The sequence below is a fragment of the Equus quagga genome, unplaced genomic scaffold (genome assembly GCF_021613505.1).
Source record: "Equus quagga isolate Etosha38 unplaced genomic scaffold, UCLA_HA_Equagga_1.0 153_RagTag, whole genome shotgun sequence".
NCBI lineage: Eukaryota > Metazoa > Chordata > Mammalia > Perissodactyla > Equidae > Equus > Equus quagga.
Window position 1 is genome coordinate 8,337,749 of NW_025796915.1, and position 16,425 is coordinate 8,354,173.

General features: G+C 38.3%; 1 protein-coding gene across 6 annotated transcripts in view; it reads right to left on the bottom strand.

Annotated features, from left to right (window-relative positions):
* LOC124233101 (dual specificity mitogen-activated protein kinase kinase 5-like) overlaps positions 1–16,425 on the bottom strand; it is a 135,154-nt gene that overhangs the window by 75,797 nt on the left and 42,932 nt on the right. For 4 of the 6 annotated variants that reach the window (XR_006886973.1, XM_046650214.1, XM_046650212.1 and 1 more), the window contains exon 5: positions 4,418–4,447. The exons of the other annotated variants lie outside the window; for them this stretch is intronic. Coding sequence is in view for 3 of the 4 variants with exons in the window: in XM_046650214.1 (XP_046506170.1) it covers positions 4,418–4,447 (30 nt within the window). In the remaining variant the exon portion in view is untranslated. The remainder of the gene's footprint in view (positions 1–4,417; positions 4,448–16,425) is intronic. 6 annotated transcript variants of the gene reach the window in all.

Below are 16,425 nucleotides of genomic sequence, written 5' to 3' on the forward strand. Positions count from 1 at the left end.
ATGAAATTTAAAGATGAAGAAAGAGAAGTAATAAATTAATGGGGTGTGAAAACATTCAAAGCTTTACAATACCAGGGGCACTATTTGCTCAGATTTTTTTCCTTTTTCTAACTTCAGGTCATTTTGATGTAATTTATTAACCAAGATCAGGAATTGTAGCCAAAAGAAGAACAACATTTTTATATATGGAAAAGTACTTTAAATACATTTGTATCTGTAATATCTTCACTTTCCTGTGGCATGTTGCTTACCAAATTTCCAAATGCTAGAGTTGGCACATCCCCTGAGAAGTCTCCTTAATGGTTTTACTAACATCCTAATGCAGGGCACTATTGTAAAGTTTGAATGAAGGATGACAATTTTTAGCAGGCAATCTTTTTCATTTCTCCTAAATTATGGTGTCATTAAACAAACCATTGCCCACCATCATGTTTTTTAAGTCAACTGAATTTGTATCTACATGATTAACTACACACAGCTCCAGTCCTTGTCCAGACCTGCACATCTTTCCAGATTATTATTAAAGCTAAATTGTTCAAGAAATTGAGATATTGTTTGCAAGATGTTTAAAAACATAATTTTTTCATTATCATATTGTAGAATATAATATGCTTCACAGGCACCCAGAATTTAATGTCACTGGGGTCAGTGAGAGCTCTGGGGCTCTCCAGATCCCCCTGTCACTCTGCTAAAGACATGTTAAGAAGAGCAAAAGGGCTCTAGGGAGGGGTCTTGTCATCATCTGCAATGGCACAACCCCCCAGTGTTCAGCATTTCTCATCTACACAAGAGGCCTCCCTAGGGCAGAGAAGGCAAACCAGGAGAAGGGCTTGGTGGGGCTGAGGGTAAAGAAGAGCAGTGGTATGAATGGCTAACCAAATTCAGAGTACACAGAGCCAGTCCAAGACCTAACTGTACCCCTTCATCCCTGAGGCAAGATGCCTCGCCTCTCTGAGACTCAGTCTGCTCACCTGGAGGCTGGGAATAATAGTCCCTGCAGGTGGGACGTACAGCCTGAGTCAGACAACAGAAAGCACTCTGGAGCTCGATGTCAGAAAGGTGCTAGACGAATCCAAGACATCATTGCTCTTCCTATTATTAGCTGCAGTAATAGACTGTGCATTTTTAGTGGCTCTTAACAATTTTTTCTATCGAGTCCTAAACCGTATGCCAATGAGGCTATGCAAACTTAAGGTCTAAAGGAAACGAAAATAGCATTTTAAAATAAATAAAAAACCAACCCACAAAACAATGACATTCATATAGAATGATTATTTCAAAAAAACTAGTCCTTTAACTTTTATGTTGGACCCAGGCCACTGACTCTCCCTGATATCTTCCCAATACCCCTCCTTCATCTGCGTCCCCACCTGATAACACAGTATGTCACTGGCAAGAAGAGGTGCTGCTAACGACGCTGTCAGCAGCACTGATGCCGGGCTTGGGGAAGAACAAGTCTTGAAGCTAGCCTCTCCTCCTCACTTTCCCCTCTGCTCATTTTACACTCTGCTCCAGTTGCAGCTGGCAGATTGCTGAGCACATCCTTTTGCAACCTTCAGTTGGCGATTAGAAATTTTATTTTGTGTTACAGCCCAACATCAGGATCAGTAGGGTGGCCCTTGGTACTTTCCTGAGTGGTTTCATATCCACAATCTTATTTGATCTGTATACTTCCTCTTCTCCAATGGGAAAGATAGGTATTAAGAACCTCATTTTAGAGACAAGGAAACTGAAGCCTCAAAGAGTTAACAAAGAAGAATTAAGGCCTGTGGTGACCAGAGAGTTTGTGGTAGAGCTGAGTTCTAATTCCTATCTTCTGGCTCCTGGTCCAGAGCTCTTTCCAACACTCCACCCTTCTTCTCAACTTGCCATCAGTGAAGCGTACCCAGATCTGGTGCCCTGATTTGACTTAGAGTTCAGAGCAGCAATGCCCTGGCACTGTCCCCAGTCTTGAGTACAGAAGGGATTCAAATCTATGTAATCTTAAGGATATACGAAAGGCTCATGTGTTCAAGGACCAGACCCCCGGATGACAATTGGGATGAGGCAGTCCTCAGTTCGGTAAATAGAACACTGTTTTGACTCTATGGCTGCTTTGCAAAGTAGTGAGTTTCCTACCACTGGAGGTGTTCAAGTAGAGTGTAGATGTTTGCTTTCTGATATTGTAGACAGGTTTGATTCAACGATGTCTGAGATCCCTTCCAATCCTGAGAGTCTGTGATTCACTCCTGCCTACTCCATTTGGGATTCAATGGCACCAAACCATCTGCAGTTCAACAACGAGCCAATCAGCCATTCTGTTTGCCCAATTTATGAAGGGAGGCCATCGCACAGAGTGGTTGGGGGTTCAAATAAGATAATATGGGCCAAAGAGAAGGTATTATCTCATAATCCAATTTCTGTGATACTATAAAAATAAACATTCTTCTTTTGTGCTTTATTTGAGGGCAAAAGGGAGGGTCAGGAAAAGAATTTATCAAGTATTCTTTCCTAATCTTCAGTCTATAGAACAAAGCCTGTAAAATAAACGCCAACTCCACCAAAAGTCATTATTGATTCTAGCAACAAAGCACACAAACTTCTGTTGAAAGATCTGGGAAACAGGCCTGATGGTATCAAAGCTGCTTCTTTTATTTGAAATAAATGTCCCAATCTGATGACAATATTCTATCATGACTTAAGGAATACAGTTTTCCCCCGACTCTGGCATAAAGATTATTGCTAACTAGGGAGCTCAGCACATTAGATTTTCCCACCTCCAGCTGACTGATCAAGTAAATGTATACTTAGACACTCAAGAAAACAATATTGCAAAGGTATTCAGTCTCTTCCCAAACTGACCAGAGCCTTCAAACGCTTCACTTGTCAAATGCAATGGCAATCCATTTCTTAGACTTATCACTTATCAAATCTCACTGATTAATTACTCTAAATATTAGGAATCTCAAGAATATAGCTACATTCTCAATCTTTGGCATTTTTATTAGATGGCTTACAAGTTTTCTACCAAGACTTGTTCGAGAGATACATTATTCAGGGTCTCTTCTCTTCAATTACAAAATTTTAGGGGATTGCATAAATTGGCCAAATAGTGAATTGTTTAAAAATTACTGACAGAGTAATAGGCTTACCAAGATAAATATTCTAATGAGCTATAAATCCTGAAAATGTGATTTTAATTTGATGGGCTACCTAGAGCTAAGCAACAAGGCTGTATATACTAAAATCTCACTAAATGCTAGAATGCATGCCAAGTGATTACATTTTAGAATTTTCTCTTTAAGGAAAAGATAATGTTTAAACAAAGAAGCCTAAAAATTTGAAAAATGAGATTAACATTCTTGAACCTAACAACTTGGAGAATTTCTCTTCCATTTATCTGATGACTCTAACTGTAAAAGAAAAAGGATACAAAAGAGACATTTCAGTATGTGAAGGGTCTTTAAATGCTCACATGGGTACCAGGAGAATTTGCTTAAAATCGCTTATAAAGATGGTGGAGAGAACGAGCCCCATCCTATTATTCAATAACCATGTTTGTGATGCATCTGCATAATCTAACCATGCATAAATTAGTATGTGTAATACAACACTTATTTGCATAATAATAGCAAGTTAATAGATGCTTAAAGAGCAGAGACCAACACCACCTTTAAATCAGACATGCCTCCAGGCACTTTGGCCTGTACAGACCAAGATGCCAGAAAAACAGTGAGCATCAACCAGAGGAAAACAGTCAAACCATTCATTTTTCATCCCTCTAGACATTTCACTTATTTCCCCACACGCACTGGGGAATCATTTTCAAATCACAAAATAGCTTTATATTTTAAGTGTTAGCATCCTTCTATAATAAAAACATTAAAGAAATTATAAAGATTATCATCAGCAATAGTAATACAATGGTTTGTTTTCTTAGAAATGTGGATAGGAAGAGGCAAAATTTTAGAAAGGAATATGTTCAAAATCACACCTGCATAAAATTTGGGGTCCGTCTACTTGCTTAGCAAAAATAATGACCTATTTAGATATTTTTACCATTCATCTCAATCCTTTAATTCAAATAACTTTAATTAAATCCAAACACTCGAATAGTGTATCAAGAAAAGGCTGTGCCTCTCCCTCAACCTCAATCTGAGCACATGGTGCTGAGTGAGGATAAGGAAAACATCACCAATGTCACACAAAGGAAGAGCACGATGATGGCTTTCAACCTTTAACAAAGACGAAAAAAATCTGGAGTTTAAAAAAATAAAAAATCAATAGAGACTTCTAAATGACTCCTTTAAGATATCACTTTTCAATTTAACAGGACAGATTTATTTGTATGTGGCTCAAATGTTCACAATTGCTCCCTGCACCTTCATACATAGGAATGAATGTCACAGTGGCAAACGGCAGTAATGAACAATCTTACCTGAGGATATGGAAACCTCCCAAGAGCAAGCTGGGAAAGGAAATAATATTTGTCTAGTTATAGATTTGCATGCAGGGCAGATCTCCTTAAGACAGACAAGTACTAAATTTCAGAACTGTGTCCAGCAAATATAAAAAGCTCACAACCTTGAATGCATGAACTAAATTACTGCTGTAATTACATTAAGAGTTGAATTCAGAATGGACATTTTCAATGGACAGTGATGCATCTCCAATAAAATACTCTAATTTTAACAACTAAATATTGTCCTTATGTGGTTTCTCTTAGGAATATTCTCAGCTCTATGGGCATTATTCACATTTACATGTGAGCTACAGTTTCTTCTAGACAGAGATATAAAACAATGGAAGGAGACTGTTGGCTTTTCTCTTGTAAAATGGGAACACCTAACTGTTCCTAGCCCACAGCTCTGTAGAGTTTTCAGTTACAAGTATACAGGGAGGGTTATAGGAAGTGAGGAATGGGCCATATGAAACAGAAAATTTTGCCATTATTTCCATTTATCTGTTAGTTTTTTTCATCCATTTTCTATCTATAGTTAGAAGAAAAGAGACACTACTAGTGGGTAAATGGCAATTTTAAGACTGAGAAGTCAGAACTATAAGTTTAAGTCTGAAATTTGGAAAGTGAATCCTTAGAGCTTTTGATTTTGCTTGATTTGTAAACTGCTATGTTTCTAGGCCAGTTACTTAATTTCGGCCTTTGGATTCTCACTGTACAAACAAAAGATTCAACTAGGAACAGGATTGATATAAAGTAATGAGATCAAATTTACCAAACATACCATAACGTATTTAAAGTAAATAGCGGCAAAATTTTGCAACTTCATAATGTGGCCCAGTCTCAGGGCTAAAATCCGTTACACGTATTTGTAACTACTTTCAAAGCAGAATCACTACATCAGGGAACTCTGAAGCTGGAATGGATCCAAGAAAGAATCAATCCATTTTACAGATTAGAACCTCAGAGTCCCATTGAAGAAGTTCCCACACAGTTTATCAGTAGAAGCCTAGCGACTGACCCCAAGATCTGTACCTTAATCCATTGTTCTTTCCAGTGTTGTTACATTGCTTTTCTAGATTTTGAGAAGTTGTGCATTTATTTCAAACACACTGACACTGCTCAAACATTTCTGAACTCCTCTTTTGGAACTGTATTCAGAATCATTTCAAGCAAGAGAAGAACATCTACTTCATTTTGTTAGAATTGTATCTTGGATTTAAAATTATACTCCTCAGATTTTTGCTCCACTAAATTATTTGTTGACTAAGGTTTGAATGCCCTATAGGTATGACCAAAACCCAAAGCCACCTTCAAAGAATAAATGTTTTGTTCCTTACTAAGGATAAACATGAAGTGCTGAGTTTAATTTTCAAAGTTGTAAGACCAGTTTGAGCAACAGCAATGTAAAGGAAAAAAAACCACATGACCAGGAAAGGTGACTACTTTGAAAGAAGCAACACTCATTTGGATGTATATTTATATATATCTGTTTTGGAAAACCTTGTATGTTTCATTACCTTGCACTCATTTCTTGAATACTCAGAGGTCATTGATTTTCAAGATATAAAGTTATACTATTGTTATTTCATTTGGTGGATATCATTAATCCCTTCAAATATAAATAGTAAAACATTACAACGTAGGGTGAAGGAAAGAGAGTGTGGATATTAACCAAACTCCCTTTTAAGGTGTTGTGTGATTATGTTTGTTGTCTATAAACAGTTATTTATTTGGAAGGGGAGGGATTCAGCTCTCCACTGCCCCTACTCCACTCCCACCCAATATGTGCCATCAATTTGCCTCACATTTTGAAAATACAGTGTGTTTCTGGCCAATGAGTGTGCACACCAATTCAGGAGGAGCTACTGTGGTCTATTGTGGCACTAATGGGTGGACTAGGCGTTTGCACCATTCTCTACTGAACTGACAGGCAGTGACAGCTCATCAAAAGCTGTCACCTATCATCACACTCATCTGTGGATTACAAATTTTGCATATTCCTCCATTTGGAGTTAGACAACTACCAAGAGGAGGATCTCTCATCTATAAAAACCAACAGCTTAATAACTACTAAAAAGCATTTGGAACATTCTATCTCAAGCGCCTCTACAGGGGCTCTGCCATCCAATTGGGTACATGTTCAACATGTCATTAAGGACTACGGAAGAATTCTGTCCACATGACTTACCAGCAGAAGAAACTTGTCTACCACAGTATATTTAAGATCTAAACTAGCTGGCGGGTGCCAACACTGGCCACTGGTTCTTGCAGTTTAAAGAACTAAGCAATGATAAATGGAAGGTTTTAAAAAAGAGTGGGATAAGGTGAAAAATATGAATCTTCCCACTTCACCACAAAGCCTCAAATTCTCAAGTCATCACTGTTCTATAGAGAGGACAGGCTACAGCTGACTTGGGAACATGCACACATCTACTCGGCCCCCTCTGTCATGACTGGTACAAGGTAACAAGGATGGCTGATCATTCATTTCTTCTGTAAGATACCACCATGCAGGAGAACAGAGAGAAATTCAGTACAGGCTGGCCAACTGGAGCCTCTCTGTACCAGTCTGCCTGGGAGCAGGTGGCAGTGCTTGAACTAGTGAACTCACCACTCCTGGGGTTGGCTTTGCTTTGTGTGTACTTTCCTGACATCCTGTGGAATCTCAGGCCTGCCTGTCAACTATAGTCCTGGGAGAACTGCTTCTAAGACATCTTGCATGTCTGACCTCTTTTCAGTCAGAGGATAGAGAATGGTTTCTTGTCCTTGACCAGAGCAGTCAAATAATCATGTTCTTTCACACAGAGTGTCACCACTGGGCTGCTCCAGCAGCCGGCCAAGGATTCCAATTCTGCGCCCGTGAAAACTGGCAGTGGCACTATTAGGCTGGCACCACAGCAGTCACTTTAAGGCCCCGGGAGAGGGAGCTGCCTTCCATGTATGTTCCTGTCCTTCTAGGTTTAATGTAGCTGCAGTGTTTATGTTCCACACTATTTTGTCTGATGGCAAAAGAGAAGGAAATATATAGCCAGGGCCTAGAACTCTTTTATCAAGTTCAATTAGGAGAAGGTTAAAAAGGAAAAGGGCTTGTAGCAGATATGCCTGCATGAAGAACAAGTTCTTCATGAGGCTGTCAAAAGTCAAAATAAACACTGAACCCTTATGGGGAAGAGGGAGCACATATGCTATGAGTGAATATTTCAGAGACAGCTGGACCTGGGGCCATTCTGTATCTTTTACCCCAACTGGTCTATTAATCTACTTGCATTTCCCCAGTTTTTATTGTCAAGGTATTATAAATTAGGAAACTTACAAAAGAGAGTATGTAATCTTCTCTGAAATGGCCTGCAGATATGTCACTGTACTAAATGTGTTTCAGATTTAATGAAGCTTTAATGTCCTTTTTAATTTTGCCTGTTTCTGTATCACCAGGGGTCGGGCAAGGCAATCAGCACTCAAGAGGGTGGTTTGGTTTAAAACTAGGAAAAAACTCATTTGCTTATGAGTTGCACTGTATTTTCTTAATTAAATTTACTGACTAAAATGGTTTAAGTTCAGCCAACCAACGACCTTTGTGTGTAGATTTAGATTTATAAATAGGTTAACAGTTAAAGAAAAAAAAAAGAATCACAACAAAGCAAACAGATTAGGGCTAAGCCAATAGAAATCTTTGCTCTCTTTATCATCTTTACAAAAGAAGCATTTAAATATAGGCAGCTTAAGTCCAGTTTTTAAAAAAATATATTGAAAAATGTGGACCCACATAAACGCCAGCAGTTCATCAAAGGACTCTCACGTCCTTTTCATTCCCAGGAGGGGAGCGGCTCACACTGTAAAATATTTGGAAAAGCTTTATTTATTTTTCAGGGGGTGGAGGTAGAAATGAGGAAGGGAGAGGATTCTATTTAACGTTAAATTTAAAAAGTGGATTTTAATTCCAAATACTTAAGATTCAGCAAACTGCTAATACTCTGTTTACTGTGAGCGATTTACTATGTAAAAGGCAAAAAAAAAAGCTCTGAAAACATTTACAGTTGGGAATACATTTAAATAACAGTGAACTACTAATATTTTACTATAAAACTAGAACTGTTGCTTAGTGTCATCTTGGATTTGTCCAACCACAATCTATGAAATACTCTTGATTTAGCAGCATTTGAATACGTTGGATTTTACTATCTAAATAACAATTATACGTGTGTGGGGGTGTAATCATAACAATTACCAAATATAGAACAATTGCATGATAGAAACCTTCATATTTTAACAACAGTTAGGATAGAAGATAGCTATGTACAAAGAAACAAAAATAGCTTCTGTTGATAATGATTATTATTGTCACAAAGTCATAAATGATAAAGAGATAACATACATTGTAGCCAGAAGGTAAGTACAGAACACAAACGCAGGATATGTTTTGGTGATCAGGTCTCCTACTTAGAATAGCAACAATGTGGGAATAGTTTTAAATTTACTGTTATACTGAAGAGCACTGGGTTTTTTTTAGTCTTAATTTTGACATATTCTATGTTTCTCGACGTAACTGCAAATTGAAAATAAGCATTTTCAATACAGGCAGTGATCTAGCTGAAGGAGGACTTTATAGTCTGAAATGTTCTAAAATTTGTTCTTAATTACCTTGTGCACATTTTACACAATTAAATTTCCATGCAAGGATTTTGCACTGCAGTTAAACCTTTGTTTTATAGAAATGCAGCAGCCACTTTGGAACACTCAGACACAGGGAAACTTTAAAAAATCAGACTTAACTACTGGATTACATAAAATTCCCTAGGTGAGGTTTCATCCCAAGACCAATTTACACAGTCCTAGAGAGAGAGTTTAAATCATCTGAAACTATGCTGGAAGAACCATAATAAATATTAAATACCTCAAAATCTACCCTACGACTTTCCTTTTCTTCCCATGTATCAATTTCACTGTCCTCTTACTGAATGGTTTAAAAACAATCCAAAGGATATAACAGCAATTTACCAATGTTAAAGTGCTTCGGAGGTTAAACTGACAACAAAGAACACAGAAACAGAAAGCGTCTTGAAGTAGGATTTCAATTAAACGTGGAGGATTTAGTAATGCAGGACCAAAAAAAAAGGTTACAAATTAATTTAATCTTCTGCCTATAGTTTGCAGCTGCACTCCAAAGTGTCTAGGGCTTAAGAACAAAGCCTTGCAAGGCCTCGGAGTGAGGAACGCTTCAATTTTTAATGTATAACGCCATTAGCTGATAACTTGTGGAATCTGCAACCCCTGCGGAGGGGCAGAAGTGCGAGTCACAGAGACTGATGAAGTGACATATTTGTTCATGTCTAGAACTACGAGGAACAGGGTTATTACTAACACCATCAGGCCCAACAGAAATATGCCCTAATAACCTTTGGGACCCTCCACATTATCAGTTCTCACTACATCAAATATATTAAAATCAAAGCCTAATTCACTTTAATTAAAGAAAATTAGTTTGTTTTACTATCATTGTTTTAACTTGCATGATATTATAATACATTGCAAATTAAAGATGGGATAATAAATGTAACAAAAACATCAAACTGTATACACCTTTCCACCCAAGCTTGGTGACATTAGCTTATCACTGGTGTCTTTTTGAGGAAATTCAAGGACACCATCATTAAAAGTGGTGTAGAAACATTTCATTCAAAAAAGAACACAGTGAAACCAAGCATATCTTTTCCTTATTCAATTTATACTTCTTTTCACATAACACTTTCCTATAAACTCTAAGGATTTCTTTAACACAAACAGAATTATGACCCAATGGAGGCACCAGAAGCTTAATTAATTTGCCCAAGGTTACACTGTAGGTTGGTGACAAAGCTTGTTAAATTACTAGGAACTCTGGACTATACAGATGTTTTGGCGATGGCAAAGGACCCTGTCTGCAGAAGCCCCAGAGACTTCTAGTGCAATGGGCGAACCATTGCAAACAATGCATTACACCTGCACAGAAAGCGCCAAGTGCTTCTGAGAGCTCACAAATAAAACGTTTTCTTTGTGTAGAAAGAGCCTAAATGTGAGGTTCCCATCAGGAGTGCTTCTAAGCAGGTGCCATTATTTACAAAAGAATTCCTCATCCTCGCCAGAGTCCACTGATGAAAAGAAAATTTATTTTAACTTAAGGAGCCCAAACACAGTAGCACAAAGAAATCAAGCACTTCCCCATCATTCAGAAGGTCTTGCATTATATCCCACAGATTACTAATAATAGTGGAGAAAGGACAGCATTACAAATAAATGTTTCTAATAGAGTTTTTTTTAAAATTAGAAATGGGCTCATTACAGTGGACACTTAAATAAGGAGAGGCCAACAGTAATTCACCAGTACAATATCCTAATGCTGTTCCTTTAATTGCTTTATTTGTTTCACTGTTAAAAATGATTGCTTGCTTTAGCCTAACCACAAATGCTGAAAAGCATGATACATTGAGGTCTCAACCTGGGCAAACTGTACCTAAACTTACACTTTATTGCAGCTTAGTTCACAATCTTCACCTAATATAGGGTTATATCCCAGTGCAGCAGGAGGATAAATCATCCTGGAATATTACTCCGGCAAAGTTTAGCTCTGACTGGAGCATATGTGCTTTCGAGTCACTGAAGCAAAGGCCCATAAAATACACTAATTACTGGAAGTTATGGTCACTGAGTGATTGATAGTGCTCTGCAAGGCAACTTCCTCATTTTCAGCTCTTCTGACGGGGCTCATCCGCCACATAGCAATTATTAATTCATGACCCGCCCCTCAGGCACTAGTACCTTTACTTCTAATTCTCCTGCTAGCAAACTACTGCTACAGCTGGACACTGTCTTTCTTCATTCTAATGGCTGGGTAAGGATGATAAAAAATAGATTTCATGCTAAATGCTATTGTTTTCAATCTTTAAATGTTGCTTGGTCTTTCTAACCCTGCTGTCTCGAAACACATAATTCTCCTTCCTCTCCCATTAGGCTATTTCACCGGCATCACTTTCTTAAAAAAGAGTGTGTGGGTTTACATGTGTGTATATATGTATATGTGTTTGTGTGTGTGTATATATATCAATCTATCTATATTAGACTAAAAACTCTGACTGAATAATTTTTTGGTTGTATACTATGGTTTAAATTATATATATTTTTTCAACTAGGCCATAGTAAATATGAGGCAGCTAACTGATTAAAAAAAAAAAGGAAAAAAACTCTTCCATTTAAACAGACCCACTTTTGTAGCTTTGAAGACACTCATTGTTCCAAGGTGATTTCTATCAGTAGCTCTAATCAGAGCAAAGCTAATTAAAATATCTGGGTATATAACCAAATCTCTAAAAGTCATTTAAAAACAGCTGCAAAGGTCTCTTCGATGGTGTTCTGCACATTGAGAGGAAATTTAGTGAGAGACTGAATTAAAGAGAAAGTCCAGTCATGACGGATGAAAGCAAACACTTTACCTTTCTAATACAAAAATAAATGTTCTTCAAATTTTTGCACAACTCAAAATGCAGTCCTGAGGGTAATTTTCCCATCTGGAATCTGAGATGGTGTAAGAGAGGAATAGATGGAAGTCCAAGCTACCTATCCTTTCTGGACTTGGTTCAAATTGTTCCTCCTCTTCTGTCAGGAGTTAGTTCCAGAGGACAATTTTAGGACCAAATTCACATCAGTCCCTGTCCGTATCATTCCCTGGCCATCTATCACATCCCACCTGGTGACAGTTCCTAGTGTTCTGCATCGTTGTGTGTCTGTAATGCCTGGCAAGTTCTAACTTGTTTAAGGGTAAACTCTAAGTCATAAACGTTTATATATTCTCTGTGACGTGAGAAATAGTATTTTGCAGTAGGCAGATAATAAGCGTTTGTTGATTATGATGATCCCATGATGGTGATGTGAGGTCTCCCAGAGCCTGGTCAGTCTGGTGGTACACGGCTTGGTTGTTTCTACGCTACAATACTTTAATGAACGTAGTACACAAACTCTTCAGTATCGGGGTTGATAGTCTTAACTGACAGGGCCCTCTTACACATCACTGCTTAGAATAATCACTCTCACATATTTAAGCATTATGATTAATTTAGATGGCTTATTTCTTATTAAAGACTAAAAGGTCACAAGAAGGGAAAAGATTAGAGTTAAGTGTCTCCAAAATCATCTCATGTGCTTAATTTGATAACCATTTTAATCTTCATAGTAAGAATTAAGAAATGACACCCTTTCAAAATGTTTGTGTAATGCTGACCTGTGTCCTCTGACAGTGGGTGACTTTAATCATGATCACCATCCCTAGAGACTTAGCACTGGGGACGTCTCCATTTCCAAACTGCTCACTGGAGTCATGCAGCTGTGAGTACCTGAGAAAACATCAGCACTGGGGTATAGTCTATCAAGCTCAACCTAATCTACACTTCTATTTCTAGACATTTCAAGGTCAAGGAAGTCATAATCAAGTAATATTCTCACACTCACACTTCTGGCCTCTGTATGTGTTGTTGCTCCTGTGAGAAAGAATGAGAGAGAGCGAGCGAGCGAGAGAGACAGACGGAAGGACGGATGGAGTGGCCACCCCCACCATGCATGCAGGCAAAGCCATCTTGGATATTCCGTTCTTACACACCATCTGACTGCACCCTCACTAGAGGCCACTGTGGATACTACATGGAATGGTTGAGCCTTGCTAGGATTCCTGATCCACAGAATTGTGAGTAAATAAATGGTCGCCATTTTAAGCCACTAGTGTCGGGTAGTTTGTTAAGCAGTCACAGATAAGTGAAATGCTTTGACATTGATATCAGCCGCCCCTCTCATCTGCTCAGGCCTCTATGCTTCCATTGCACTTTTACTTCTCTTTGTCCCTACTGGTCAAGGAGCTCCTGAGAGCCAAGTCTGTATCCTTTCCGCCAACAGGGCAGCACTATATAAACGTTTACTGATTAGATGGAATTCTCACCTACCCACTTCCTGTTATAGCAGACATATTGGAGATTAGGTTAATTTATATGTTTTTTTAAAAAAAATAACCTAGGCCTTGGTTTCTAAAAAACAATGGCAATTGTACACTTTGAAATATGGTAAAACTGAACCAGCTATAGGAATAGTGTAGGTAATAATCCTGTGAAAAGCAGTCTTGCCTAAAGAGCAGAGTCACAATAAACCAGTCTTTTCCTTTATCTAATTTCCTGTCCATTTACATTTATCATTTACCTCTTCTTTTTTCAGTCTACTCGATCTACTTCTTCTCTACAGCATAATGGAAGAAGCAGACTTTAATCCAGAGTCAGGACACTTAACTGCTGCTGCCTGGTTCAGTCACTTAACCTTTGGGGAAAAGTCCTTTGATTTCTCTGGATCTCAGTTTCCTTATTTGCAAAATGGGAGCTTTGAAGCTTATACGTTGGAACAATCTTGGGTGCCTTACATTACTGATTTTTCAGTTATTTCCCCTCATAGTGAGGAGAAGCTTGAATGAGATAAGGAATGTCAAAAGGCTTTAAGTCTTATGTACACGTAAAGTGTTATGCTGCCATCCTTCTTGTTAGAATGACACTGAGCAAGAAGATGTCAACAGCTAGAAATAGAGGAAAGAGCACTAGACTTCACACCAGAAGTCCTCGATTCCAGTTCTCTTCTGCACAGTGCTGTAAGTGTGGAAACATTCCCTCCCTTCTCTGGACCCAAGCTTCCTCACGGGCAAGAGGAGGGATCTGACGTAACAAGTTATAAAGTCTCTCTTCTGGTTAAAAAGCATGTTAGTCTCTAAATACAAGACAAGGTATGTAAAAGACTTTTCTAAATAAATATTATAAAGATGTTAAAGTTATTACTATCCAGTTCAGAACCAAAGTATGTAATATTGTCCATAGGATATTCCAGAAGATTTTTAAAAAACTTTTTATTAAGATTATGATAGTCTACAACCTTGTGGAATTTCAGTTGTACATTATTGTTAGTCATGTTGTAGGTGCACCACTTCACCCTTTGTGCCCTCCCCCCACCCCCCCTTTCCCCTGGTAACCACCGATCAATTCTCTTTGTCTCTATGTTTAACTTCTACTTATGAGTGGAGTCATGCAGAGTTCGTCTTTCTCTATCCGGCTTATTTCTCTTAACATAATACTTTCAAGGACCATCCATGTTGTTGTGAATGGGACGATTTTACCTTTTTTATGGCTGAGTAGTATTCCATTGTATATATACCATATCTTCTTTATCCAATCATCAGTTGATGGGCATTTAGGTTGCTTCCACACCTTGGCTATTGTAAATAATGCTGCAGTGAACATAGGGGTGCATGGGACTTTTGGATTGAGAGGATTTTTAAAGCCAATTCCAGGTCACTGGATTTGAGTATTGATAGAATTCTAGTGGTTTTTACCACTGGATATCTTAAAGGTAGTAGCAACGCTTCCCCAAATATCACACTCACACAGAATTTTAGAGTTGACAGATGTCACTAGAAGACTGGCTCCTTCTTATCTGTTAGATCTCGACTCAGAAGTAACTCCACATCACTCAGCTACCCCCATCACACAATGCTGTTTATTTCTGTCCCACAAGTTACTATTGTCAAGCATCTTTCTTTCAAACATAGGCTCTGTGAAAGCAGGGGTTTTGTCAGTTTCCTTCACGGCAATGTCCCCAGGGACCAGCACAGTACCTGCCACATAATAGGCACTCAACAAAAATTTGCTGAGTGACCAAATAAATGATGGCAGCCTGTCTAACCTTATACTTGTCTCTTCTACAAAGTATTTCTTCTTTAAAAAAAAATCTGAGACAAGTGGTTATTCAGTCACTACTTCAATGCCCCCCATGGATGGGGCACTTTAACCCCTAAAGGCGACGATGCCACTGTTGAGTAGGAAGGGTATAGGGATCCAGCCATTAGAAAAGTATTCTTTATATAGAATAGAAAACTATGGGCTTTTTCTGTTTGTTTCTTAGTTTCAGAAAGTTCAGCCAATCAGTTATAAAGCAGCAGCCCGCCTCTTCTCTAATGACAGTCCTTCAAACATCTGAATATGGCTTGTCAAATGCTTGCTTTGTCTTCTCTTCCTTTCTTTATTCTTCCTATCAAGACTTTGTTGATTTAATGGTTTTTTTGAAGTCCAAATTGTGTGTGTTTGTGTGCATACAGAATTTGGCCATGTGCTGCTGTAAAAACTTTAAAATCAGTCCGAAATCCATCAAAATAATAAAATGCTTAGCTGGGACTGCTAGCACCTGTTCCAACTTGTTTTGTCAATCTCATGGTTGTTCACGATAGCTGAGAGCACAAAGCAAGCTCAACAATGCCTCATTCAGTGGAAAACACGTCACTTTGTCTGCCAGTTTCACATTCACTACAATCACTGACAACCTTGGAAAATGCACATTTAGGCATGGTAATCTGAGACAGCTGGATCCCTTCACAAACCTTGCAGAGGATTAAACTAGTCAATCCATCATATGCCAAAGGTCATTTTAACAGCTCCTTTTTGCAGTAAGTTACAAAAAATTTTAGACAAAAAAATGACAGTGAGAAAACTCAAGTTAAAACAATTACAAAAATGGGAGTAAAAGCAGGGGAATGAGTGATGGAAACTTACATGCCATTTTCCTCAACATTCTTCAATGGAAGGAAGGGAGACCCACTGACAAGGCCTCTCAGCCTTGTAAAGGAAACTCCCACCCACTTTCCTATACAATCTTCCACTGAAATTTCCTTGGTGTTTGGATCCTTCAGTTTTGATCCTTTTGCCTTTTGATGGTTTTCAGCAGAAACCACCTGCTCAACAGGTAAGATTTTCACTAGTTGGAGCAGCAGACAGAGCACAGTATAACAAAATTCAACTTTCACTCATCTTCTTGACAATAATTTTAAAAAACAAGAGGAGAAAATGTCAGTACTTAAGCACACCAAATGCCAAGTTGTTATGGTACAGAGAAGTTGACAGCAGCCGCTCATAGGGCATCTGGAGTCATCCGTCACCCCTCAG